The sequence below is a fragment of the Psittacula echo genome (genome assembly GCF_963264785.1).
Source record: "Psittacula echo genome assembly, chromosome: 18".
NCBI classification, from domain to species: Eukaryota; Metazoa; Chordata; class Aves; order Psittaciformes; family Psittacidae; genus Psittacula; species Psittacula echo.
This window is the reverse complement of record NC_137754.1, coordinates 5,176,926-5,204,897: the sequence shown is the minus strand read 5'-3', so window position 1 is coordinate 5,204,897 and position 27,972 is coordinate 5,176,926. Positions and strand designations below refer to the sequence as shown.

The window sequence follows — 27,972 nt, the reverse complement described above, 5'->3', positions numbered from 1 at the left end:
GGCATGGCCGCCAAGGGGGCTCGGCAGCGGCTGCGAGCTGGAGGTGGCGGGGAGGCGGCCCGGCCGCGTTCGGAGGCCGCGGTCACGGAGGAAGCCCGCTTGGAGTAGGTGCTGGGGCCGGCGTCGGGAGGGAGAGACCGCGGCGAGGCGGGGCTGGGACGCGGTGGGCGCCGGGCGCGTGCCCCAGCAGCCGGGCGGTGCGCGCGGCCGCCTGTCGTGGGCGGGCTCGCAGCGGCATCCTCAAGACGCTGGCGGGGCCGGGTTTGCTGCGAGCTCCCGCCCAGGTATTTCCTGGTCTCTGCGTCCTGAAAGTGCTCACAGCCCGCAGCGAGCCCCCCGGCTCAGTGCGTGCGGTGGGAGTGCGGTCTTCCCGGCGTCCTGTGGGTGGAGTTCCTCCCCGGCCTGTGGTAGCTCTGCGTGGCCTTGGTGGTGGGAGGAGGACAGGTCCTGGGGGGCCGTCCTGCTGCGGTGGGTTAAGCACCCAGGGCCCTTGTTCCATTATGGTGTGGAGTGGAAGATGGTGCTGCTTTGGGAGGGGCCAGTATGCCCCGAAGAAAGCAGTGAATGAAAGACTCATTCGTATTTAGGTGACAGAGGTGCAGATACGTTTGTCTGTTCTTTGTGTAGTGTCTCATTTTTAGTCTTGAGTTGGTTACCGAGTCTTCTGGGTGTGTATCTGTACTTTTCTCTTTGAACTAGATCATCTGGGAGCAAAGCAGGACAAGTTTGGGCTCCTGAAGGATCAACGGCTTTTAAGTGTCTCATTTCAGCCAGGTTTTGTGCAGCTCTCTTAAGCAACATCTCTGACTGCGATGAGACCTTTAACTATTGGGAACCGGTAAGTGGCTTTCTCTCCTCCAAGATACTTGGGAATTTGTAGTTGGCCTGTGCAAATGCAGATTTATCTTGAACCTTGTGCTAATCTCTGTGTTTCAAAGAGAAATTTTCTTACTCAGGGATTCAGAGATGAGAAATGCAAACTTGTCTGCTCTGTGTAATGCATACTTATTTATTTAATCTGAATTGTAGACACACTACCTCGTTTATGGAAAGGGGTTTCAGACATGGGAATACTCTCCAGCCTATGCCATCCGCTCCTATGCTTACCTGTGGCTTCATGCCTTACCAGCCTTGTTCCATGCTAGAGTTCTACAAACTAATAAGGTAAATCAGCCAGCTGTGAAAGTTTCTTTTCTGATGAATAAATATGCCTTTAGTCTGTGTTAAACAGGTGCTTGCTTTGTTGTTGCAGTGAAAAGGACTAGTATTTACAAAACACCCCTTTGTTTACAAACACCTCCCTTCCTGTAATAATTTGCAAGGCTTTGTAAGCTGACTCAATGGGATCCGAGGAAAAGTGATTGGGAAGTTGCAGGAAAATTCCTTAAGGCTAGAATTTGATTGAGAAGCTGTCTCAGAGGAGCTGGTTGCTCCTGGGCCTGTTGAGTGTGTGCAAGCCTGGGAACAGTTAGCTGGAAGCCATTTGCTCTCGTCCACTCTTGTGAGTTTCACCCTGATGCTTTAGAAGCCTGAATTGTTTTTTATGCCAGTTATCAATGACTGTTTGTTTGCTTGTTTTTCCAATAAGCTATAATAATAAGTTACTATTTTGTAAGGAATATTGCAAACTGAATTCATTGAAATGTAAAAGAAGCACCAAATGCCTTCTGTTTGGGTATCCATTGCCATACTTGGCATTTTTCTGCACAACAGAAAACAAAAGGGGGTAGTTCTGTAAATTCAGTGGGCTGTGCTCACTTTGTGTGTTGTAAAGGACTTCAGTGTTAGAGAGCTAGGCCTTGAGCTGGCAGCATCTTCAGCATCCCTTGGGGTTGGGATTTAGGTCTCCCAAGAACAGGCTCTTTGACAACTGCCGCACTTGCTAAAAACTTGTTAAAATCAGGTGCATGACCTTTATGGCAAGCCTTGTTCAGACTCTGAATATGTCGCCTAGGTTCTTGTCTTCTACTTTCTCCGATGCTTCCTGGCCTTCCTGAGCTGCGTTTGTGAACTCTACTTCTACAAGTGAGTGTTAAAAGCTGTCTATAGGGAATGCTTTGGAGTCATGTAACACATTCAGTTATTGCAACAGGAAATATACTGTGAAGCTCATGTGTCTGGTAAATTTGGCTATTTCACAGTGAACCTCTGAAATGTATTCTCATGATGACTTAATGAAATATTGGTCTGAATTTCACTGTTAGGACAAAATTATGTTCTTAGATCTGCCACCCACATCTCCATTCCAGTGTTTTGTTGACTACACTCCTTTTCTCACTGATACCAGCAAGCAGGGTGGGTGTGTTGGAAACTGAGCTGTGCTGGAGGAGACACTGGTGCTGTGTTTGCTTATCATAGTGAGTTTTAGTTTTGATTGTTGCTGTCTGTAGTGTATTTGCTAATGGTATTTACATCCACTAAAAGCAGTAGCCTGAACATATAATTATCTTGTCTAAGCTGGATTTTTAGTTTTACCTGCTGCTTCTTCATTTGTGGCTTTCAAACTATTGGCTCACATGATTTTTGATTGCAATAGCCTGGTTTTTAAAATGTGAGCTGTGGCTTTTTGCACATTGGGGTTTTGTGAGGGGTGAGAATCTTAGACTGATGTTGTTACAGCAATGCGGGTTCCCTAAGTTCCTGAGATCTGTACAAACACAACTGACACTGATATAAGCCAAGTGTCTTCTCAAGTTTTGCACTAATGTAATTGATGAGGATCTGAAATCCCAGGCCAGAGGCAGCCATACTGCTCTTCAGGTTACCTTCAGTGGCTGACTAATGAGACTCACCCACCATAAAGGTGTCAGGATACTCCATTGATTGTGTGTGGATTTGAATGCACTGGATACTGTTCGTTTATGTACTGAGGATATTTTTGGCCCGTCTAACTCTCTTTTGCCTCCTTAGGGCTGTGTGCAAGAAGTTTGGGCTACATGTGAGCCGGCTGATGTTGGCCTTCTTAGTGCTCAGCACTGGGATGTTTTGCTCATCTGCAGGTAAGATCGCTTAGCAATAACACTAACCATTACTTTGTCCATAGAAACCAAAGCCAGGTCCAGAGAGAAGAAGATCCACAGCACTAAAATATCTCTTCAGCAATTGTTTGTCATATTCTGCTGCATGTATTTCTTTGGCAGGTGTGATGACAGAATAGGTGTTGATTCAAATTATGTTCCCTGCATCATGCTCTTGTATCTTTCAGTTTCCAGGGCATGTTTGTTTTTATTGCTGCCTCTAGTTTCTCTGGGATGGGGCTTGCCTTTTAAAGCGGTTCTTGGAGGGTCATGTTTTAGCATTGTTTTTTGCTTGTGTGTCCTGTCCCCCTGGCTGGTTGTACACATTTGCCTAGCCAACCACTGTAAGACTTATAAAACACCTGCCGAAGGTATTGAGGAAGGTGCAAAGGGAGACTTTGAGCAAAGTTTTTTTGTACTGTGTGCCCACAGAAGCTTAAAGGGAAGTACTACACCTTATGAATGCTGAGATTTCCTGTTTTACCCTTTTTCTGTTTATGGTGAGTGGAGAAAGGACTTTCCCTTTGTTTTTGCAGTGTCGTGGGTCTCATTCTTCACTTCTCGCCAGTCTCTGCTCAGTTGTTTCAGAGACTGTATCCAGTCAGCTCACATCTGCTGCCACTTGAGCAGGTTCCTTTCATTCTTTTTTTAACCTAGCAGAATATGGAGGGTATAGCAAGTGTTACAGGTGGTAACTGTGGATGCTGTTGGTTACCCCTGCTGAGTGCAACCAAGGAAAGAGGCCTTCATACTTAGAGGGAGTATTTCTTGTCTTGACAGAACAAGAAGAAGAATCCTCTTTTATTTTTGCTTTCACTTAGATGAACACGTCCAGTACAGCATCTCTATTTCAATGGAGTGAATGAGAGATTATTAGTCTTATCTTGGCCTCGTGCAGTTCTCCCACTGCGGGAAAGCTGTGCTAACCTTATTTTTACCTTGTGTTGCAGCTTTTCTCCCCAGCAGTTTCTGCATGTACACCACAGTGGTTGCCATGACTGGCTGGTACATGGACAAGACCTCTGTAGCTGTGCTGGGGGTGGCTGCTGGCGCCTTTCTGGGCTGGCCCTTCAGTGCAGCTCTTGGGTAAGGAGAGGAGGGTTCAGAAGTTTTGTGCTTTGCAAATGTTTCTTGCCTGGCTGGGGAGAAGGTAGGGGCCGGAGGAAGAAACTAGCAGGGACCAGGCTGCCAGCCTAGTCCAGATCATTGCTGCAGGCTTCCATAGCCTGATTTCTTTGCTTTTGAAGGACCTAGGTTGGGACGATTTCCTTACCCTAATATACTGAGAGTGAAACCTGAGTTTGATGACTGGAATATAGAGTAGAGGCAGAGACCAGTGCAGTTATGGTTATTTTCCAGCTACTGTCCCACTTTCTTTGAAGGGGTAGAAAAACCTGCAGTGGGGGAAGACAATGTCTCCAGTTGATAGCTGGTCTCTCTTTCAGGCTTCCTATTGCCTTTGACTTCTTGATACTGAAGCAGAGGTGGAAAAGTTTCCTCAACTGGTGTGTGGTGTCATTGATCCTGTTTTTGGTAAGTGCGTGCAACAATGCAGAGAGGGAGTGGATTTGGCTTGCAATAGAAAGGGTGGGTTCTGTTAAGAAAATCACATGAAGTTTTTGGGCAGTCTGGCCAAAAGCTTTTGGCACTTGAAGTAATAGATGCTTTCTTTCAGGTGCCCTTGGTAGTTGTGGACAGCTATTACTATGGGAAGCTGGTAGTTGCACCTCTCAACATTGTTTTATACAATGTCTTCACCTCTCATGGACCTGATCTCTATGGTGAGTTTAAGACAAGACGACACAGAGGGAGTCGGCGGTTTTCTTGCTACTGTCTTGCTCCCGTGACCCATCACGGATTGCCAATCCTTTTTCTGGTGTACTCTAAAGCAAAAGCAGCTGCCAAGCTCCGAGGGGATGCAGTTCCAGCTTTTTGTCACAGGATGTCTCTCTCGAGCTGGGAATCCGCAGGCCATTGTCGGATTTCTGCACGCTGTTAAGATGCTTTTGTTTGCTTTCAAATTCTGTAACATCTCTGTCGTGAGATGTCTTAGGGTCACAGCAGAGAACTGGAGTAGCAAACGTGTCTGGATGCTACGCCAGTGCTCTGGGCGCAAGCAATACGTGTGTGTGTGTGTTTGTCAGCTTTAATCGAGTTCTTGTCTGTTCCTCAGAGTCATGATGCAGAACCTTGGGAAAGTGGATAACAGTGCAGAGTCCATAACTCTGTAGGTGCCAGTATCCTAAATGGCTGGTACCTTCTTAAACCTTGGTGGCAATGCTGTGTTGGTTGTCTGGAAGCTGCCGCTGTGCTAAATTGTTCATACCATGGTATTACTGGAACTGAAAAGCAGAAAAGTGTATTTCTAGCAGGGCTTCAGAGAGGCTGGCAGGGACCTCAGGGAGCTTAGGGTGTAGGATCCTTGCGTCATCTGTTTCAGCCCTGTTGAGATATTCTAGGAGGGATTCAGCAGTGGTTAGCAGCAAGGCTGCAGTGCCCTTCAGGCCATATTTGCTGGTTCATTTGTAGGGCTGCTTTGGGTGGTGCTGAGTGGTGATTTGTTACTTGTGCTGTGACACAGCAGGGCAGCAGCTGCTTTGCCACGTTTCTTCATCTCTGCAGGAAGGCTCTGAAGTCAGTTGCTGTGAATTTTCTATAAGTAAACTCCAGGCTTTGTCTCTGATAGGTTTTGGCATGGGCTTCTGCTTGACCTTTTCCACAGTGGTGCATGAGTTGTTTCCAGAAGCCTCCAGGGACCAATCTATTCTGAAGTGTTTTATTCATAGTGACATTCATATAACATCCTCAGGCTAGTGAAAGAGCTTGCTTGAAATTGCTCTTTAATGCAATGCGGCCAGGACAACGCTGTGTGTTTAGAGAGCTTCAAGACACTTGGGAGAAATAACACTACCAGGGGAGATGAGAGTCTGGCCAATCCCTTTTGGCTTTGGAGCTGGGATTTCCCAACTTTCACATGATGAGAGCAGGAGCTGCTGGAGGCTGTAGAGTCATCAACCCATATCATGTTCAGTGTAAGCACCACAGTATTTTTCCTTTTGCCTGAATTCTGGAGTTCTAGAGGCAAGATTTTTTTGTTTGTTTGTTTTTTCTTTAGCAACACCCTTCTGGATAAATACAGTCTGTGCAATAAATATTTCCCTGGGGTGATTACGTTTCTCCAGCTAAGGGAAAAAAGCTTCTAAGCTATATCCCTAAGCCTGCTTCTGAGGCTTTGGGGGGTTTCTGTGTACATTTCTTCTAAGAATGCAGAATTTATGACGAAAGTTTGGTCCCACTTCCTGCAATCAGCCTTGGCTGTGACTTGCAGTGTGATGGAACTTCAGAAAGCTTTGTTCAGCTTGGGTGGGAAGGTGCTGGAGCTTAGTTATATGACATCTTGCTCTGTTGAGTCCTGCTTCTTAAACAGAGTGAAAATAAGTGAAATGCAGAAAGTAGACTATTTATTATACTTGCACTGAATCAGGCTTGCTTAGAATGAGGGTTGTGACTCGGGATCACATCATTGTGGCTTGGTTCCTGCTTAACAGCTGAGCTACAGTTCCTGCCTGCATGCAGGCTTTTAGCCTGTGACACACACAGGGTGGGCACCATAGCTTTAAGCCTATTCTACAACTCCTCTGCTTTGTCCTGAGAGCTCTCACCATTGCTGTGGTCAAGCTGCAGCATGGTGGTTTGTTAAGTTCTGTGACCGTGTGTGTGGGTTTGATTTCTAGAATTGTTCCCAGAGCCTGTCACAGAGCACAAAGTTCAAACTGGTTTTTGGCTCAGAGTCTGACAGTTGGTTATCCCCATGGAACCGTAATGCCATGAACTGACTGGGCCACAGTGTTCTTCCCACTGCTTTCATCAGTGTTGCCTACAGCCCAGATCTGCTCAGCTCCAGCGTGTGGCATACTTGTAAGCAGTTAAATCTTTTGTCATGGTCTGAAGGTGATGCTGTGGAAGCATGTTCCCAACAGTACTATGCATGGAGAGTTCTTTAGTGTCCCTCCCTGCCTGAAGGACATTGTTCTGGGCCAGGACTTCTTGCCATAGGGTTGCTCTTTTTTTTACATTGCAGCTCTTTCTCAGATCACTCTGTGTCGTTGTGGATAACAAGAATAAAAGCATTTTGCCCTGGGAGGCATTGAGACTGAATGCCTCTGAATGGGTGAGTCATCACAGTGACCAAGCCTACTGCTTTCTGCCTGGTGTCTGTGAATTATTTAATTTGCCTGTGTGCACTGTTCTTCTCTTTGTTTGTTTGTTTTCCTCATCCAGAGAAGAAAATCCCTCATTGGAGAAGGAGGTTCCAGTGCTTAATTCTTAAGGGCAGTTCAGTCACACTGAAAAAAGAACCCTGAGAAAGTGGGAAAGTAGCCTTTTTGTTAAAGCTGTGCTTCAGACCAGCTGACCTCCTTATTAGCAGAGCCCCTCAGGACACCTCAGGGCCTTTAAGGCTGTATCTGGATTGCGGAGGAGGTGTGTTTCATGAAGAGTCCATCATTGCTGAGTCCCAGGCTACCAAATCAGGGACCAGACTAGAGAAAGCCATAGTTAATTTCCTTTATTTGCCATAGCAGCCAGGGCAGGTGGAAGGGTGACAGAATGGGCCTTGATACTATCCTGTAAAGATCTGGGACCTGTCTGTGCAGCTTAACTGTAGCCAGAAAACACGGGAGGGTTAACAGTTTGTATCAGTTTAAGAAGCTTTCTATCTCATTCTGGCATCTTCTATGATAAAGTGGCTGTGGGTCATAGCAGTGGGAGTGGGGAAGCAGGCTACAGAATCCATATCTAGTCCTTTTTTTTCCATATAGGGAGTGGCCTTGGCATTCCACTGCAATAGTTACTAGGGTGGCCGAACCGTGTTAACCTGCTGTAAGTCTTTGAAAACCTGCACTATTGTCTCAGAAGAGAATGTGTGAAGGCCGCAGGGCTGGGAAGAAAGCAAAGCCTCCTTTGCACACACGTTTTCTAAATGTCCACTGAGAGATTTATAGTGTGATAGCCCAGACTGCCTCGGGTTTTCTCTCCCAGACATATCACAGTCAGCAGCCCTAGGAAGAGTAGTATGCTTTAGTCCTAAAACGATAGGCTTTCGGTATGTGTTCAAGATCTATCACAGTGATTATTTAGAATTGCTGTCCTTACATATGGAGAGTGCCCAACAGAGTCTAGAGAAGGGGGAAGGGTCGTTGTTACTATTAGAATGTTGCCATACAGATAACTGTCATGTCCATCATTTGGCATGATCTTTCAATCTACAGTACCCCATATTCAGCCTTTCACAGGCTGAGGATTTTGTTCTTGTAGGACTTGAAAGAATTAAGAGGCAGTTGGAGGGAATGCCCCCTAATCCTCAAAAGCCAAATCTGTAATTGCTGTTTGCTTTCAGTGCTTATAGTTAAAGGTTTCCTAAATGAACCTCTGTTGCTTGGACTTGGCCTTAGTATCTCCAATGACATGTTTCTGACATTACTAGTGCAGCTTCTAATCATACTTGGCTGTAGGAGCTGCAGAAGTTTCAGGTTTTCCTTGCTGCTTTTCAGTTGTCTGATTAATTTCAACATGGACCCTATTTAAGTGGCTCTGATTGCAGGAAATTGCTGTGGCATGTGACGCATGTCACAACAGTGCAGTGATTAAAGCCCCCGCGTGTCATTTACTGACTGATTGAGCTAATCACACTGAGAGAGTGGAAAATGTGTGAGAGGAACTGGCATTCCTTATTGTTCAGGATTTTAAGCATCCTGAATTAAGAGTCCAAATAAATGACAGTTGGACTGTGGAATTTCTTTCAATTTATATCATTTGAAGCTTGCAACAAATACTCGAGTGTGTCATGTTAGGAGGCGCAGTTGGCTTGCTGCTGTTTGAAGCTACACTGTAAGAACTAATTGAAGTAGGGATATTTTAAATAGTGTTGATTCTAAGGAGGCATGAAAACTAGCATCCGAATGAACTTTAGTGACAGAGTCTTTGCTGGGGTGAAGTGTGAGTGTGAACTCTTTTTCTTGTTCTTTTTTAGTACATTTTCTATTCTGCCAACATGGAGCATATGTCATCACTCCAGAATTATAATGATCCCTTATTAACATTGTGGTTTTTTGTATCATTCCTCTGTTACTTCTCTGCAATTAGAAAGAATTAATTTGGAGTAGAATTTCCTAGTTTTACAGGTTTCTGCCTCCAATTTCTTGCTGTTTAGCCTTTCTTAACGCAAGGGTGAGTTCTGTGTCACGGAACTCTGCTGGGCAAGGCTGACTGTTAGAGTGGCCTGTGATTCATGAGCAGCAGGTGTGATAATGACTGACCCAGTGAAAAAGGAAGGAAAAGAATGGTAATTTCTGAAAGGGAAGACAATGGAGTGTCGTGGTCAGCCATGATTGTGAGATACTCTGGTGCCTGTGTATGGCTATTGACTAACTCTCATGCCACTGTTATGGGTGAAGGGCAGAACAATGAGATTGCTTTGAGATGGCTCAGAGTTATTCCACGGGGCTACATCGTCTGTCCAGCTGCAAGATGTTCTGTCCACACCCTTTCTCTTCTTTGGTTCCACTATGCTTGCAATGGGGTGAATTGATGTCTGCTGCTGATTATCTCTGCTTGTGTGAGGCAGAGAAGGAATGAAGCTGCTGTTACACCTAGATCTCATGCATGCTTCTATCTAAAAACTCTTGTTTCCTTTTCTCATCCTTTAGGAACAGAGCCTTGGTCCTTCTATTTCATCAATGGCTTTCTGAATTTCAACGTGGCATTTATTTTGGCACTGCTTGTGCTGCCATTGACTTGTCTCATGGAGTGTCTGCTTCAGAAATTTCATGGTGAGTGCAAGACAGCTGTGAGAGCCAAGCACAGACAGCCCAGATCTCAGCCTTGTTGCTAAAGGGAGAGCTTTCCTGCCAAAGAGCAGCTTTGCTTTATTGGAAGTGAAACTAGGTTCACAGAAAGTCTTTGGAGTAATAGGAAAGTTCCTAGTGTTTATTATTCAGTCCAATATTGACTCCAGTTGGAGTTGCTCTGTAGAAAGAATGCACAGTGAGATGCATCTACTCACGTGTTGTCTGCAAAAGGGCAGAAACATACCTCTTTTTAAGGATGATTCCTGTGTTCTCTGCTTCCAACTCAGGAGGAACAGCGTGTTATCAAGGCTGAACTATCCATACCCAGAGTAAGCTTAGCAAGTTGTATGGTACGTAACCTAAAGCCATACATGCAAATGCATTAGAGATAACCCCATCAAAAATCTTAAGGGAGAAGGAAACTAAGTACCTATTGTTGTTTTCATCTTATCTGCCCCTGAAAGTGGTAAACTTTAGAGTTATTTGGGGAACGTTTTACTGCCTCTTCCATTGCTATTTTTTTATACCTCTGCCATAATGATTTTTAGCAGCCATTTGAGAGAACAGAGTTATTTCCTTTTTGATTGTTGGGGCAGAGCCTACAAATAGGTGTCCTCTGGTCTCTGCTGTTCCTGCCCATGTTGGGAGCAGCACTCTTCAGCTTGCAGGACTTAAGCTCTGGCAGGACAGTCTTGATATCACATGCTTTGGGAAGTCTTCCCCATAGGTGTGGATATACTGAAGTAGAGAAAAGAGGAACTAGAATATTCCCTACTTCACGTTGAACTTTATCTTAAATAAAATGCCATCAGTTTAAATACATGACATTTGGCAATTGACTCTAGAGAAGAAAAAGGTGTTGAGGAAGCATAAATTCTTCGTCACTGTTTTCCTAGGGAAGATTCATTGTGTCATCAACAGCCTCCAGATTCATCTGTCCAATTAGTGCTTCACTCTCATTTTTTTACTGAATACAAGAAACAAAATCATGATAATCCTTGCTGAAAATGTACGTTAACAGGTTTATTGCTTATATCTGTTCCTTGGATATAAGGGACATACTGTCAGAAACCAGTAAAAGCTCAATAGGAGATCCTGTAAATGCAAGATATCCTGCTGTTCATTTGGTGTTCTGGTACTTAACAGCAGGAACGATTCTGCCAAGTGCTTTGTTCTTATTGTCTGTGAAATGCCGTTAGCTTAATTGTTTAACTCTTCTGTTGGGAGTACCAAGGGGACAGAAAAGGGACTGAAAATTGTCAGGCGCTGTAGAGCCCTCCTCAGTGTGACTAAAATTTGGGGTAATTGTTGTTATTTTTGAATCAGTTATTTCCTCTGTTAAGCAGAAGGTGCCTCTGAGACCTTTCATGCTGTTATTTTTGTAATGAAGCAATGAAGGTAGTGGAAATTTCAGTCCCTAAACAACCATTTGTAAGTAGAAGGGTAGGTTCAGAGGAGATCCTATCTGATCTTTTCATGTGCAGCATAATATACAGCAGGAAATCTAGTATTTCTGGCTGCCTGTTTAGACATGTAAATTCTTGATGGGTTGTGTCTTTCGCTTGAATTCAGTAACACAGTCCCTGATTTTCTGCTTTTGGTCTTCTAAAGTTTGTTGAAATTGTTAGCATGGTAGCAATCTATGAAAATCCTTAGATCGAATTCTGTACTGACTCTTTGCACATGTTACCTGGATTTTAGCACACAGCTGCTCAGAACATGGTGTGTTTGTGTCTGAAGGCAATGGTTTTGGTCTGAAAAAGGGAATTTTGATTGTGAGAATGAGGATAAACCCCTTATTCTTACATTACTACTTTGCTGAGTGTTTGTTTCTTTCAGTTCAGAATCTGGGCCGTCCCTACTGGCTGACTCTAGCTCCTATGTACATTTGGATCATGATTTTCTTCAGTCAGCCCCACAAAGAAGAGAGGTTTCTCTTTCCCATCTATCCCCTCATCTGCCTCTGTGGTGCTGTCGCTCTCTCTGCTCTTCAGGTAAGTTTAAGTGGAACATGTTTTTTTTTAATGAGCTCACACCTTTAGGAAGCATAACTGTTAGCTGACTGCTTTAACATTGCTTCCCAAAGTAAGGGAGCATCTGCAGAATATTTGTGTCTGTGACACAGTCTGTAGTGATTACGTAGTTCGGGACTGTCCTGTGCATAACTTTTGATCATTGTCTTTAGTATGTTAGCTGGTACAGTTTTATTTTTGAACCATGTGTTACGGATAGGTGTTCAGACTCTGGAAGCAAAAGGCACAGCTGTTCTAACACTCTGTGTATGTCTTGCTGATTTTACAAGCTGAACCATAATCTTCCTCTGCAGGCTGATTGAGAGTATGTGGAAAACTATTAGCTCTCTGTAAGATGTGATGTAAAAGCAAAAATGTTTGGGATTTCCCTCCCGAGTATCATGCAGAATGAGCTCATCTAATAATCTTGGACTTCAGTGCAGACTGCTTAACAACCCAGCAAAAAAAGATCAGATTTCATGGCTTTATAAGGTGATCAGAAGTGAAGTGATAAATGATTGAGAAGATTTCCTTGCCACTAATTATTTCATGATGACTTCAACTTGTTTTCTCATCCCAAGTGGGAATTCCTGGTGAGGAAGAGTTGTGGTGCTGTAGTGTCAATACAAAACAACATCCAAGAGATGTCATGAGGATTAGTAACTTATTATAGCATTGTGCCTCCTTTGTCTGCTGTTAAGCAAGCTTTAAGGGGTAGGAATATGTGTATGTAGGAAATACATTTTGTTGTATTCTAGTAAGAATCCTTTGTTAATTTACAAAAGGAAAAGTGATCTTGTTTAGGCATTGGGAAAACGCATTGGACATTTGGAAAAGCCAAAAATTGGATGTTTAGTAAATGTCACTTGAAACACTTCACAGGGTAAAAGCACTGATGTAGATTGATATAGATCTTTCCAAAGCTGAAAATTATTCATCTTTCCTCTGTTAGAGAGGTGCAGGAATGCAGTTACTAGCCTATTTGAGCTTCTTCCAGCTGTTTGGCCTCATTCTGCTATTACTCCTCTGTCCTGCTATGCACCACTGATGGCTGTTTTGTCCTGGGCTCCCCACCACCATTTCCCACATCCCTCAAATCACTCTTAACTCTTTCCCTGTTCACTTGCTATTCTGACCTTGATCTTCCATCACCGCTGATGCTTTGCAGTGCTAAGCTGGAGCACCTCAGATGAGTTTCAGTCTTTACATTCGTACAGGGTCAAGCTCTGTAATGTCAGCAGTTTCATGGCTCTGAGAATTGCTATGTGCTGTCAAAACATTCATCGAGGGTGGTGATTTAGGACCTTTCCCAAATATGGCTTTAGGAAAATCTGTGGTGTATTTCTGTCCTGCATATTTTAACAGTTTGATAACATGTTGTCCAGTATTTAGTATCCAGCTGAGAGTTTAGAACTGATAGCCCACCAGTACAAGCTCGTCAGAGTCTGCTCCTCTAGACCATGTAGATCTGGCTGTTGTGAGAAAAATGCAAACAAGACAAGAGGAACAGAAACAAGATTAGGATAGGAAGTGAATAATCACTCCTGCAGAAAGGCAGAGGAGGAGGGATGGACTAAGCCAAGTATGGATGTAGTTCTGGGTGTTCCAAGAAAGGCTTTTAAAATAGTAAAACCTAAAGGGCTTTCCTTTTAATAATTTCAGTGGCTCATGTTTAAAAGTGGATGCAGAATGTGCTGTGTATTTTTATCCACTTCAAAGCTGTAGTTTGTGCAGACAGGGTAAACAACCATAGGTCACTCAGTAAATCAGGGTCACGGAACTTCTGTTAGAGAGGAAGTTAGTCCAGCATTGAAAAAGAGGCTTGTCTATGTAGGGAACACTATGAAAGGGACACTTGCTGCTGGTTCACCTGGGAACAACCAAGCTGGAGCCCTGGTAGAGAACACTTCACAGTTTGACTAGAGGCTTTCCTAGGGAAAAGAGCTGAAAATGTCTTTAAATACCCTAGATTATCAGTTAAGAAAAATGATTGAACCGTGGGAAGTTCTGTGCATTTTTTTATTGGTCTGAGTGAAAAAATGAAGATCAAAGATGTGGTGGGAGGTGCAGGCACTGCTGAAAGGTCCTATGAAAACCAGAATTTTGCTGAAGATACCACAGTTGAAGTAATTTTATGCTCTCTCTTTGTTTAATCCTTCCTCAGAAATGTTACCACTTCATATTCCAGCGCTACCGCCTGGAACACTACACAGTTTCCTCCAACTGGTTGGCTCTGGGGACTGTCTTTCTCTTTGGCCTTTTGTCATTGTCACGCTCTGTTGCCTTATTCAGAGGTTGGTATATTAGATTTGCTCTATGCTTTCTTGGGGATTGGTCTTGGCAAATCTTAAGGCCTGCCAAAGTTGTGTTGCTTTGACTGTAGCAGCACAGTAGAGATAAGGAACCTTGTAAGCTTGGATGTCATTGTTTGAGGGAAAGGAGTAAGTCTTAATGGTCACCATTAATGAATGATTGCATGTGTGTCTGTGTATATGCATATTTGTATGTATATATTTGCATATATGTATGAATGTATGTATGTATTATGTGTATTTGAATGAATTACTAGAATTTTATTAGTGAGAAATCTGCTGCCTTTCACCTCCAGCCAGTGCAACAGTATTGGTATAAAAACCTGTATCCAGGTTGGTACCAGAGCAGATACTTTAATTTTCAAACATGATCCCACTCAAAAAAGCAGTATTCCATTTAAAACTTGTAATTAGGTGCATGTGTCCTTAATGTAGATGGATTCGATAGGGTCCTTAAGTACTTTCTTGAATCAAAGCCATGCAGTGAACCTTCTCATCTCATCAATATTTTTTTGCTTGATGGCAGCCATTGACAGTCAGGCCAGGAGACCGTGAATAAGGGTGGTAGGGTACAAGCACTGCTAAATTGAGGGGGAGCTTTAGAATTCAGCCACTTTTTAGCATAGAGCAATTAATTTATTCAGGAAATTATCAGTTAAAAAGTTACATATGAGCAATTTATTGTAGTCTTTCAAAACCAATCATGTATATATCACCTCTTTCTTTACCTTGATTTAAACTTTCTGCCTTCCATAGGCTACCATGGGCCCCTGGATCTCTACCCAGAATTTCACAGGATTGCTTCTGACCCAAGCATTCACACTGTGCCAGAGGGGAGACCCGTTAATGTCTGTGTGGGAAAGGAGTGGCACAGATTTCCAAGCAGCTTTCTCCTGCCAGATAAGTAAGTCATTTAATGTAAAAGGTACAATTTGGTGAGATTCATAAGAAGGGGTTTTTCTCATAAGAATTATTTATGGGAGTAACCTTCAAGACCTTGTATATCTGATGACACCAGTCTATCCAAAACAAAGGGTTCTGAAGTTTGTTGTCATCAGACTATGTCGGCCACAAGCTACTGAAAATTTCTAGTGTGACTGCTCCTCTAGCAGGTCTGCCTACCTTCAGGAATGAAATGTTCTTCCTTATGCTTTTGATTTTCTCAACACAACATGTTACTAGCTTCTGCATTTTCCTGCTGGGCTTTCTGACACTGTTCTCTGCAGTTGGCAGCTCCAGTTTATCCTCTCAGAATTCAGAGGCCAGTTACCAAAACCATTTGCCAAGGGACCAATGGCCACACGGATCATTCCCACTGATATGAATGACCAAAACAAGGAAGAGCCATCTCGATATGTAAGGATTATATTCGTGTTTTCTTTACCTTACTGTATAATTTGTATTAATAGAATGCATATATTTGGGTCTCCCCATTTTGTTTCTATGGGACTGTACAAGTTAAAGGAAAAAGATGGGCTCTTTGCAGCACTTGGAAATTTCCCCATTTATGTGAGTGGTTTCTGTTTGCATTTCATCTGCTTATTTTTCACTTAAAGACATAATAAAAAAGGAGAAGTGGAAATAATAATTCTTACTTATTGCAATTTTGGGTTTAGTATAATGTGTTACTGTGATCACAGCAAAGTGAACTGAATGAGTAATTTGAAATCCCCTCAGAAAGCATTTGTCACTAAGCAGGGATTTAATTTTTCCTTTGTATTTTCCTTTCTTTTTAAATATAAATGTTTACACCATAATTGCAACTGAGAAGGAGGACTTAATTTGGAACTTTACTGAAACAATTCCATCAGGGATTTCAATGGGAATCTGTAAATATATACTGGTGTTCTGAATTTGTTACTTTGCTAGCTTGTATTGTGGTACCTAAACAAAACCAGTGCACACATGAATGTTATTGCCAACTGACTTCTTTAAAATTATTGAGCAGGTTAAATCTTAGCAATGCACTAAATATTCTTTGCAGTGCAGTAGGTATTTAGTCATCCTTTCTTTTTTTGTCCAGAGGATTGAATGAGAGGAACTCCCAAGAAATGCATAATATTTTCTTCATTCTCTCTTAGCACCTTGGAGGGTACCTTTGGTATGTCTGTCAGCATATAGGAAGCACCCACATATAATGGACCAGGTCTCTGGTTTACATGAATAATCTCGCTGAAGACGGTAAACATATACTTCATTATGTGGCTCCTGTCTTTGGCCTGTTCAGACATTGTACCAAGCACTTTGTGATCTGCTCATAAAAGTGGATACTGTACTGTCACACAGGAGCAAATTTTGTGGGTAAAAGCCGGGATCAGTCTTCTGGGTTAAAAGACTCTTATTTTGAGCCTCATTATGTAGTTACTGGAAATGGGAAGGAGGCGTGTTCCCACCTGAGAGAAGCTGTCTGCTGCAGTGTATTTAATTTACCAAATCTTTAACTGTGGCATATTTTTAGCACAGACAGCTGGCTGGTGCGCAGCCTGTGACTAATGGAGCAAACCACACTTTTGTTTCATGGTTGTTTCTTAATGTCACCCTACAATTTTATTATTTCTTATGCAAGCAAAAGGGCCTAGGACATTAGAAGTTAGCTACAAAATGTGATTTTTAAATGGAGTCTTAAAACTCTTACTTCTGGCCTGCTAATAACACCAAGAGAACAAGATCTTTTTTTCAAGCTTAGAGAGCTTATAAGTGCAAACATACCCAGATTGCTTTAGGAAATAAAAAGTTACCAAGCACTGGAAGGGACCATCATAGCAAATAAATCTGAACAGCATGAGTCTATTGGTCATTTAAAGGGGAGAAAACAAATCATTTAAAAGGATGATTTGAGCCATGCAGCTTTAAACCAATTAATGGCTGCAGAAATAGGACCGATCTCTCAGTTTCAGGTGTAAGTATCTATTACCGCTCTGCTTGAAAATTGAAGAGTAAATCTCGGTGTTTCTGTTGCTATGAGACACTGGGGAAAAGAGTGATTTGATCTTCTTGTTTTGCAATTCTTCCTTCCTTAATCATGTTGAACAGCACTTAACTTGTACTTGTCCTACCGGGGAGATGCATTTGTCTCTGAAACTGTTAAGAAAGAGATAAGGAGTATTGTTTCTTACAAGGATGTATCCAAGCAGGAATAGTAGATAAGGCCTAAAAGCTGAATCTGCTAAAGACTGCTGCCTTCAGAGTTGTTGCTTTTTGAGCCACTGTTTTCACTTCTTTTCCAATTGCCTTTAGCAGTGTTTTGAATGGTAGAAACCACCTGAAGCTTGGTCCTATTTTTGAAATTTGTGTTTGATCAGTAAAATGTCTCCGGTTTTGCTCAAAACAGTTGAACTTTAGCTGTGGTAAACCAGACAAGCTCCGGTTGTACTCAAGACTGGCCAGGGTAGCATCCATCCAGACACCACTGAGACACTTTTGGCTACAGCAGTACAGCAGCAGGCTGTGCCCTTAGCTTCATCTCTGTGCTATACTGTGCCTGCTCCTGTTAATTCAGGATGTGATCAAATTCAGTTCTCCACCACTTAGCATAGCGGTTGCATTGAATAAAGGAAGAATGAGAGGAGGAGAAAGAAAGGAGAACAGAAGAGGACAGAATGTAATTCCTTGCAGTTCTGTTCACTAAGACTGACTTCTTTCTATAAAGAAACATTTCAAGGTCTGTACACCACTGAAGTCTTGTGTAAATCCCCAAATAAATGCATAGGTGCTCTATTTGCTCTCTGACCAGCATGAATATTATCCTTAGCTTCAGTGTACCTTGAAAGAATGCACTCTGCTCTACTGGCAGTGATAGAAGGGAAATCTTTCTTTCACCTGGCAGATAATCCCTATGCATTGGAAGTACCAACCCTTTAGGGAGCATTTAGAATGACAGAAGAGAGATCAGCCTTAGAGCTTGAGGCAGTAACTTGTCTTTCTCTGAATGATTCTACATCACTTAGAGAAAAACTTGGTTAATGGTTTGGGAGTCTTTTTGCTAATGAGCCAGAACCTCTCTCAGAGCCTGGAATGTTCTCTCATACAGTGCAAGTGGATTCAACATTCTCCTCATCTGAGTTTCCCATGGTGTGGTCTCATTTGCCACTCAGTTTTGATGCCACAGAGCCATCTGGTATCCACCTGATAGGACTTGCTTTGCTCCAGTGGCTGAATATCATTATGCCAGCAAAAGCTCAGCCTTGCTGATGTCTGCTGCATCCGTGAGGGGCTCATTTTTGCTGCATTGTAATAATATAGCTACCTTGGTGCACTTTAAACGTGTTAGGCTTGGAATTAGTTCACTTCTGAAAATGTGACATAGATCACTTAAAGACAATTAGATCTTCAACAGGACTTCAGCCCTTATTTGCAACCTGTTCTCTCCTCTAGATGTCTTACACTCAGTGCAGATGTTTCTACACAATGTAGCCTTTTGTTGGACTACCTTGTATGAAACTTATCTCTAATGGATATTAATACAGTTTGTCCTGGTAGGAGCTCAAGTTTCTTTGTAGCTGAAAGTTTGTATTGTCTTGGCAGAGTTATTCCTCAGCAGCTATGGGTACCTGTGAGGAGGGGGCTGTTAGCCAGAAAGGATACAGAGTATTTGTATAAATGAATAGTACATCCTGTTCATATCCAAGAGCACCCTCCCCAGCAGGAAAGAGAAGGTTGCATAATGTGAGTCTTCTGAGGACATTGCCCACAGCTCATTTAGCTGGGCAGTCACACACATAATTCATTTGTGTGACACTGCTTCCTTTAAGTGGTGCTTCCTTTAAGTGGTACTTCCTTAGAGAGGGACCCTAGAACTCTCCTCTTGTAACCAGACCAGTAGTGGTAGTCTGTGTTCCCCCTGAAAGGTTTTACTTGAAAACATTCAAAATATTTTACCATGTGTCCTGCATGAAGCATTTCACTCATTGTTAGAAATTTAACCCCTTCTCATTGATAAGTAACAGCCTGTATGAATGAACATATACAACCAGAAGCCTACAGGAAATAAAACACACGAATGTCTGTCTTCTTGCAGATTGATATTTCCAAATGCCACTATCTGGTGGACTTGGATACAGCAGCTGAAACCCCAAGGGAGCCAAGGTACTCTGCCAACAAAGACGACTGGGTAACCATTGCCTACAAGCCATTCCTAGATGCTTCCAGGTATGCTTTACACATTTGAGAGGGAGGGAGAAAGACTGGCAAGTCTGTGAACTAACTCTGTTATCTACTTGCAAAAGTAGCTGCGTATAGGGGGGAAAGATACATTGGCAAATGCTAGCTTGTAATCTAGTTTCCAGTAAAGGCAGCTTGCTGGCTACAGTGGAACCTTTGTCAAACTTCTGCTTGCAAAATTGACGACTTACGTTGCTTTGAAGGGTGAAGCTAGCTGGGAAGGGTGTTGAGAAGGATTATTTTTTAAAAGAATCCTCCCTGTGCACTTCTTGCTGCAGTAATGTTTCAGTTTTGCTTTCTGAGGAGACTTTTGATTCTGCTGACTTGTTTCAGCCAAATTTGAGGCAGGTGTAAGTCAGTCTCAAAGAACGTGAGATCTTAAAGTTTTATAAAAGGTGGCAGACAGAGAGAGGAGGCAGTCTCGTCAAGTCAGCAGGGTCACACCTGTATGAGGCTTCAGAGAATCCATGGAAGAGACCTGTTAGAATATGGTTTTTATTAGTTCTGCTGCTCACTGAACAACTTGCTTGTGTGTTTGAACAGGAACTTCTGTGAGAAGCAGAGATTGTAATTGCTGTTCTTCAGGCTAATCAGGGTTGTCCAACTGGTAATGTTGTTAATATATTCCTGCAAATATGGAAACTCCCAGCTGTAAGGAGATGGTTATTTCATGTAAAGTCATTTAAAGTTCTGGTCATGTGTCTGTCATAACAAGACAGCTCTGTAAAAAAACATCTCTGTAAAAAAGGCTATCAGAGAGTTCAGTGCCCTCCTATTTTCTATGTGAGACCTTATTACTTCCTAGTAATAGGACTCTCCAGGAGGGGGGCTGGTAAAAGCAGTTGAACAGTGAGAAAGAGTGATAAGGTTAGAGCAGCTCCCAGGAGTGCTCTAATGTTCCCAGCTTGCTGACACAAACAAATTTTTTTGGCAAGGTCTTTTATGAACTATGTTTTCCAAGAGACCTGCTGTTACATTTGGGCAGGACTTTAGGAAAGAAGAATGAGATGGCCAGTGAGTCTTGTTAATGAGGCAAAAGAAGCATCTGTGTTAAGAGTTTTGCAAAGGACTCTTTGTGCAAAGCGTGTACCCCTGCATGTGCATTTCTGCTTTCAAGACACATTCTTGTGTTTTTAAAGCTGGTTTATCTTGCTATCCTCTGCTAAACAGCCAAGCTTTGATTGTTTGGACCACATCTAAAGTCCTTTGAAGTCAATCAGAGGTACTGAGTCATGTCCAAGTGACCCTTTAAGCTACCTTGGCTTAACCATGGGGCTGTAATGCTGACTGGAATCAGTGCAAGGAGTTAAGCTGGTGTTAAACACACAGCTCAGTAATGAGCTGAGTCCTTGTCACTCTCTTCACTGCTTTAATGCTGTTTCTGCAAGTCACTCATGACATTTTTCTTTCTTCTTTTCCCCCTTCCTTCTTATTAGGGGAAATTGATAGGCCTAAGGAATTTCCCTATTTACAGCTAAACTCCTGCATCTTGCCATGCACAAATATCTGGCTTGCTTCTTATGAATTTGGCTGAATACATAGGTAGATGTGGTGGTGCAGCTCTGTACTTCTAGAGGCAATGCTGTCAAAGTACTTCCTGCCAGACTGAGGCTGGTAATTTGTTCCCGAGCTTGGCACTGCAAACCTGTGCAATCATTTTGATTTGATATATGATACTGTGTGCTGCATTTAGATCTAAACTCCAGCTAGATTCCTAAGCTGTATGCTTCTTGTTGGCTAACTATCTCTGCAAGCCCACAGCCAAACTCTGGTAACCCACTCAGTACAGGGATGTCGATTTCTGTGTGTGGTCCTTCATGTCTGGCTTGTGAAGGCAGAGTGCATGTGACTGTTACCACTGGAAGGAATAGCTTGGCTTGTTGTAAAGGTAGCATCTCACCAATGAAGCAGCAGGGAGTCGCAGGGAGATCCTGAAACTTCAGAGCGTTCTGACCCTGTAATGATGAGATGTAAAGGGAGAACGCTGAGGGTGGGGAAAGCGGAACATACTCACTGGCAATGCAATTTGCAAGACCTTAGAACATCATCTAAAGGTGATGGGGAGGAAAGAGGATCTTTCTAGCTGCTGTGTCCTCCTTAACAAAAGATGCTGTTGCACTAGTGAAAGACTGGAATAAAAGAGGGTTTGCAGAACATGTCCCGGGAGGAGCTCAGGCAGTAAGACCCTTAGCCCTGCTGGTGTCGCCTGTCAGCCTCCTCTGCTCCTGTTCTTGTTCTGCATGGAAATTCTACGTGCTGTTCCTTATCAACGGCTCACAGCTGGAGGAGAGGGAAGGTTGCCATAGCAGCAGGTCTGATTTCCATTCCTGCTGTTAGTACCTTCAGAGCTCCTGCAGTTTGGAGCGCTGGGCTCTGTCCCTTCAGCAGTCGGCAGGTGGGGCAGCTGGAGTGCACAGTGCTAGTGAAAGACTAGAAGGGCATGTGCATACCTGGGAGGGTACCACTGGTGCTGAGAGAACCAGCAGTGTCTCCTCATCTTGTCACCCTGCTTGTCTGACAGATTCCCTTCCCCCTGGAGAAGAACAGTAAACCAGAAACCATGGCCCACCTGATTTGGTCATGTATTTTGTATTTCTTCCTGTAGTTTGGCCCTTGGAGAAGAGGTAGGGTGGATGAGTGATTCAGGTGTTCAACTGAAACTTGGTGCTCCCACAACTCTGTCCAGGTCTCTTAAACCTTCCCTATGTTGCAGTTTCCCACTTGAACTAAAAGTTTATTAGCTTCCCACTAATCTCGAGGAGTTTGTTGGCAATGAATGAAAGAGTGAGAAGCTTCAACTCTGTAATAGCAGTCGCAGGTAAATGCCTATCCATTGTTTTGCATCTGAGTATTGGCATTTTGCTGCAACATCCATACAGAGGGTTTGCGTTTCTGAGCATGTACCACCCCTCTCCCCAGCTCAGCAGAATGACACGTCTCAAATCCGGCACCTGCTTCCACACAGTTGTGAAATGTCCCCTGCTACTTATGAAGTACAAACCACTCTGAAAATGCAGCCTTTTTAACAAAAGGGAAGGTGGAACAGAAGTGTCACTTCAGAACCGGGCTGTGAGGGAAGCTGCCAGTGTAGTTTTCAGGTCTGTAGCTCAGTGGCTGCAGAGAAAGGAGCATTTGGGGGAAAGATTCCCATCACACACCTCCCCCCCCAGACCCAAACTCCACCTCTTGTTCTTTGAAAATAAATGACCCCAGCAGTTCAATTCACTCCTGCTCAACTGGAGGCTTCTGGGACTCACTGAGAGTCTCACATTGACGTCAGCAAGTGCAAATGTAAATCTCAGCTGGCTCTGATAAATGGTGCTGCTAATTGAATTAGAGAGCACTCCAAGCCACCAGCTAATTATGCTCCTCAGGAAGCTGCTTTGCCAAGGTCCATTTAATTCTATATTGGCTGAGTACTCCGAATCTGGCACAGAAAAGGGGAAATATATTACAGCTCCCCACTGAGGGGCACATATTTTCCAGCTCTTTAGGCTGAGCCGTCTGCTTACTCCAAACGCTTGGGTTTTCCATAAAAAAAATATTCTTAGTGCAAAATTAATGATTCGGTCACATTGTTCTAACATATCATTACCCTTGTTTGATAAGAGGCTTTGTTTCATTCCCTTTAATGGTGCTTTATTCCATGTTACATGACATGTTTTCCCTACTTTTGTTTTATGAGTGGCTAAATTACTTCTTAGGTACATTGTTGGTACAAAATTTAACGCATAGAGGAAATACAGACATTAATGGGGTTTCAGAGAGCTTTGAGCATGAGTTTCCTGTGTATGCCTATAGTTAAAGGTACTAGGTCCTGCCCATGTGGCAGACATTCAACTTCCTCCTGCCTCTTCTTTTTGCCATTCCGTTCTGTTCTTTCTTCTCACACTTCTTTCTGATTTCTGTTGTTTCTGGGGTAAGAAGTTCAGGCTACAAGATGCAGTTTGGAAAAATCTCCCACCACTATATTTATCTAACTGCTTCCATTCCATGTCAGTCTGACATACTCACTTAGCAGTCCTTGCTTCCATTACAGAAGAGCCTACACTGACATTAGTAGAACAAGACTTTGAGTTGCTTTCTCCTAAAGTCCGATAGGTAACTGACAGAAATACCCTCAGTACCAAATGGCACTGTGGTTCCAGCTCTTCTCAGCCTACTGGTGAATGAGCTCCTAACTGGGAGCTGCTCTGGGTGCTGCAGCAGTCACTGTCCTAGAAACCAAAAAGCTGGAAAAGAATTCAGTCCCCCTAGAACATGGGATACCTCCCATGTCTGGAGCACAGCAAGAGCTGGGCAGAATTTGCCTGTTGATTAGCTGCAGCCTAACACCCACCACTGAAGGAGCCTTGTTGCATCTGTGTTCCGGTAGCATGGCACTGTACTCTTGGCTACCCAGCTTGGAGTCATTGTGGCCTTGTTCATGGTACCAACATGCTGCTTCGGAGCTCTACGCTGATTAAGGCTACACACACTCACAGTCTCTGGGGACAAATTTAGAAGCAAATGCAAATAGAACATTATATATATTCACTGTCATCCGCCATCCCAACCCCTTCCATGTGCCATCTGTTGTCTGAGGTTGCTGAGCCTGACAAAGCAAGGTGACAGGAGGTAAAGGTTCCCTGTCTGCATTTAAAGCTCAATCATGATTTCGTGAGCTGTAGGTGCATCAGCAGCCGTGGTTCTGATATGGCTGCTGCTGAAAGCAGGCATCCGGGGCTTTGCTACTATATAGTTACCTGCAGCAGAGAGAGCAGCCTTGTGCTTGTGTCCCGTCTGAATCTCCTTTCAGTGAGAAAGTTGCTGCTGAACAAATGCAAAGGCTGACCTTATAGCTCTGGAGCAGGTATGTTGGTGCTACCATTTACTGTGCCATATTCAGGGTTTCATATTTTTCTGTCTGGGATGCGATTCTCTGAGCACATAAATATTATTTTTCAGATGCCTCTTTTTATCTTGTATCCTTAGTCTGGGTAATTGGAACCAATGTAAACTGTTCCCTTTTCACTTTTGTAAGTCTTGTTAGTGAAGAGTCATTTTTCTATGGCACCAGCAGCCTGACTAACAGCTGGTGGCAACCAAGAACTCCTTGACAGTTTGAGTAATACATCATTTCACTTTTGGGGTCTCTTCTGGCTAGATGAATTTTACAGCTCTTTGTTCCAGAAGCACGTACTTGTTTTGGGGGAGGAGTACAGGATTGTAGATCAGCTGTGGCCTTTACATACTAATTCACTGGATTGTTATTTGTCATGAGTACCTTGGCATTATGTATGACATCCACTGGTGGGAAGAACAGCTATCTTTCTGCTCTATGTTTCTCATCATTTTCCACCCTCAGTATTTTTTCCCATCAGTCATTCCTGCCTCTCCTTTTTACAAACAGTGTTCTCCCATTTTACTGCTGATGTAAACCGTGAAGCGGTGAACACTGACATTTAAACTGCTGCTAGTAAGGGCTGAGTTACCAGCAAAGTTAAGAGCAGGTAGAGAGCTTTTGTTGCTTAGAGCTGTTGTTTCAGGCTGTCTGCAAACTCAGGGTAGTTACACTAAGCTGGCTTATATGGGAGGACAGTTTTGCTACTATCAGCTCCTGGAATATCCTTTTGTTCTAAAAAGCAAAAGCTGAATCCTGCACATTCTGAACATATGCCGTAAAGACGACATGAGCACAACCATGTGAGCTGCATTGGGCCTGTATGTCAGAATGCTAAAGAAGTAAAAGGTATAAGGAGTGCTTCTCACAAAAAGTATAAAGAAGAGGAAGTACAGACAGGATAGTGGTGTTTCTGCAGAACTGTGAGGGGTACCAGCACTGAGGGTAAATACAGGTGCTTAGTTTTATTTCATCCAGCAATTAGACCCACCATTACTGGGTGCCCACTGCGCTGTACAGTGCTGGCCTGGGCAAGCAGCCAGTATGTGGATGCATCCAGGTCAAGGAAAGGATGTGAAGTGGGTGCTGTCAGCTCTGTGTCTTGACTGAGCAACTGAAAGCATTTTCAGTGCTACAGACTGTATACTTGGGACCTCAGCCATCAGCTGAAGTTGCTGCCTTCCTCTCTGTCCCTGAGCTGAACCACACAAGACTCTTTCAACAGATTACTTCATTTTAACCCAAACACACATCCTGAGCTCTGGGGATTTTGGGCTAGTTTCTGTACCTTTCTTAGGATGTAGCAGCAAGCTGGTACTCTACCATATTTTTCATTTTCCTTCTTGTAAACAGCATCCCAAGCAGCTTGAACACAGTTGCTTTTTCTTGTTTTTCTTTTCTTCTGCTTTGCTAAAGGGAATTGAAGTGAAACCACACCAGTCACAGAGAACAGCCATGGTAGCAATGGCGGGTTGTCAGGCTCAGAGGGGGAGATGCCAGAATAAGTTCAGCAATGACATGATGTTCATTAGCCACAAGAGATGGAGGAGGCAAATCAAGCATTTGTTTTCCAAGGGATGCCTTTGCTTCTAGTGACTGGCGGGAGGGCTGACCTCCAATTTCCAGACACAAGGAAATGACAGCTGCAAAAACTGTTCCTTGTTCAGAATACACCAAAATTACCATCTTCTGCATAGTTATTTGCTACTAAGAGATTCTGCTTTGAACATGTTCTGATTCCAGCACCTCAGGAATTCACAAAGAGCAGCCATTTCCAGTGATTCTTTTATTTAGAAACTTCACTGGGTGCTTTACAATTTGTAAAGAGCCTAAGTATTATCACTGAGCCTTTTGTTCTTCCAAGTGAAGCAATCAGCATTTTCATATCCTAAAGCACAAGCCCAGTGCTTGGCAAAAAGCAGGCTTAGGAGATGCTGGATGTTGAAAGGAGGCAATCTCACAGTTAGGAGGACTTGTACATTTTAGGAATTCAGGCTTGTTCAGCCTCTCTGAGGATAGATAATACTTTCTGCCTCAGTTTCCCCTCTCCAGTGTGGGAAGAATACTGGTTAGTCTGTCACTTTGTTTAAAGAGGGAAGATTTCATCTGACAAAAATGCCTTGCTTTCGGCTTGTATGGCGTCTTATGTAACAGGACCCTGCTGCTGAGTGGTGCTATGCCAATGCAAGTAGGTATCAGCAGTCTTTTGCTGGACTTTTACTCCAAGTTGCAGGAGATGAATTGCAGTAAGGCTGTCTTAAGAACCCTAGAAGCCTCCAGGGAGATGTAGTTCACAGTGGCAGTTCCTGCCATTGTGTTTTTAGGCTGCATTTTTGAAAGATACCCAGTGCTGTCTTACAATAAGCAAACAAAACACGTTTCAGCTTTCTTCTGAAAAAGTGACTTCAATTGGGTGTCCAGAACATTGGCTGTGTTACCAGCAAAGCCATGTGAATTGCAGTGACCAGCAAGTACATGCTGGATCTGTACCATCCCTGGCCACTTAGCAGGCTGCAAATCAAATTCGAGTGCTGCTGCTGCTTTTCCAAGCTTTATGTGGATGGAGTTAGAGTTATGTTTGTGAAGGGTGGATAGTTTACCAACAAGTTGATCTTGAAGAGAGAACCTTCAATGCAGAGTAAGCAAGACTCTGCTCCAGCCCTGTTTTCAGTAAGTTGCTCAATTTTTGAAGCCTCCTTGCTGCTGAAGGTACATTTTATTTGTCTGCTTCACATTTAAACCTGGATTGTACTATTAGTTTGCTCAGTAAGAGAATACATGCATTTAAAATGTACTCAGCACAGCTCCAGCAATTAGCAGCCAAACAAAAAGTACTAATTTGATGGAGCCATTAAACCCTCCATGCTCGAGTACTCCAGTGGTCCAATTGTTGCAAAGTGCTGTGAAATGCCAGCTCCCAGCACTAGCAGGGCATGGAGTGAATGCTGGCAGCCTGCTGCAAACTCCCTTGTAGGCTTTAGAGCAGTCCATCCCTCTTTAATTCAATACCTTCAACACAAGAGCAAAACTTCAAAATGCCAGTGCCCATCAAAGCTTCTGTCTGCTCTCCAGACATGTGTGGAGGAATAGGCAGCCAGAAAGACTGGATAGAAAAGAGAAGATGCCAGGAGCTAAATGCAGCCTTGCTATTTTCACCTTCATAGTGTGCCCTGAGGAACGGGAGGCCTGTCTCTCTGTGTGATGCCAAAGGCCCACGGGGCTGTATTGCCTGCTTTTTGGATAGTGATAACTGGGATCTAAGTTTCTTTCAATAATTACAACACCTTCCTGCTCTCTCTCCCTCCTAATCCTACTGGAATGGACAATCAGCATGCTGAAAAACTGGGCAGGTTGCTGCTCTTAAACTGGTGGTGCTGGAACAAACCAGCTTCGGTCCCATTGACAAGGAGAAAATGGAACTGGGCTTTATATGCCTGAACCATTAGCATTCCTCACATCACTGACTCACCAGCCCAAATCTTTTGCAAAGCCTCATTTGTCCCATTTTGACCATACAAGCCAATGAGCACTTTAAGGATGATTTGTATTTTCCTTTCTGGTTTCAGGTCCTCAAAGCTGCTGCGTGCATTCTACGTCCCTCTTCTCTCAGAACAGTACACATGGTATGCAAACTATACTATTCTGAAAGCCCGGAGGTTGAAGCAAACCAGGAAAAAAATGGGAGGCTAACAACACACCTGGGCATCAAAATCAAGGGCATCTGCTGACACTCTTGGACAG

General features: G+C 43.4%; 1 protein-coding gene across 2 annotated transcripts; it reads left to right on the top strand.

Annotated features, from left to right (window-relative positions):
• Positions 1–3: 3 nt before the first annotated feature.
• ALG9 (ALG9 alpha-1,2-mannosyltransferase) lies at positions 4–27,921 on the top strand (the record flags this gene model as incomplete). Of its 2 annotated transcripts, XM_080631703.1 has the most annotated exons (15): positions 4–104; positions 700–838; positions 1,030–1,164; positions 1,955–2,025; positions 2,911–2,999; positions 3,968–4,103; positions 4,463–4,550; positions 4,693–4,798; positions 9,725–9,847; positions 11,705–11,859; positions 14,042–14,171; positions 14,946–15,093; positions 15,416–15,545; positions 19,207–19,337; positions 27,798–27,921. In XM_080631703.1, the coding sequence occupies 15 exons, from the start codon at positions 4–6 to the stop codon at positions 27,919–27,921; spliced, it is 1,806 nt and encodes a 601-aa protein (XP_080487829.1). The 2 variants fall into 2 exon arrangements, with proteins under 2 accessions (XP_080487829.1, XP_080487830.1); XM_080631704.1 differs by lacking the exons at positions 4–104; positions 700–838; positions 1,030–1,164; positions 1,955–2,025; positions 9,725–9,847 and having other exon boundaries at positions 2,959–2,999.
• Between the last annotated feature and the right edge of the window lie 51 nt (positions 27,922–27,972).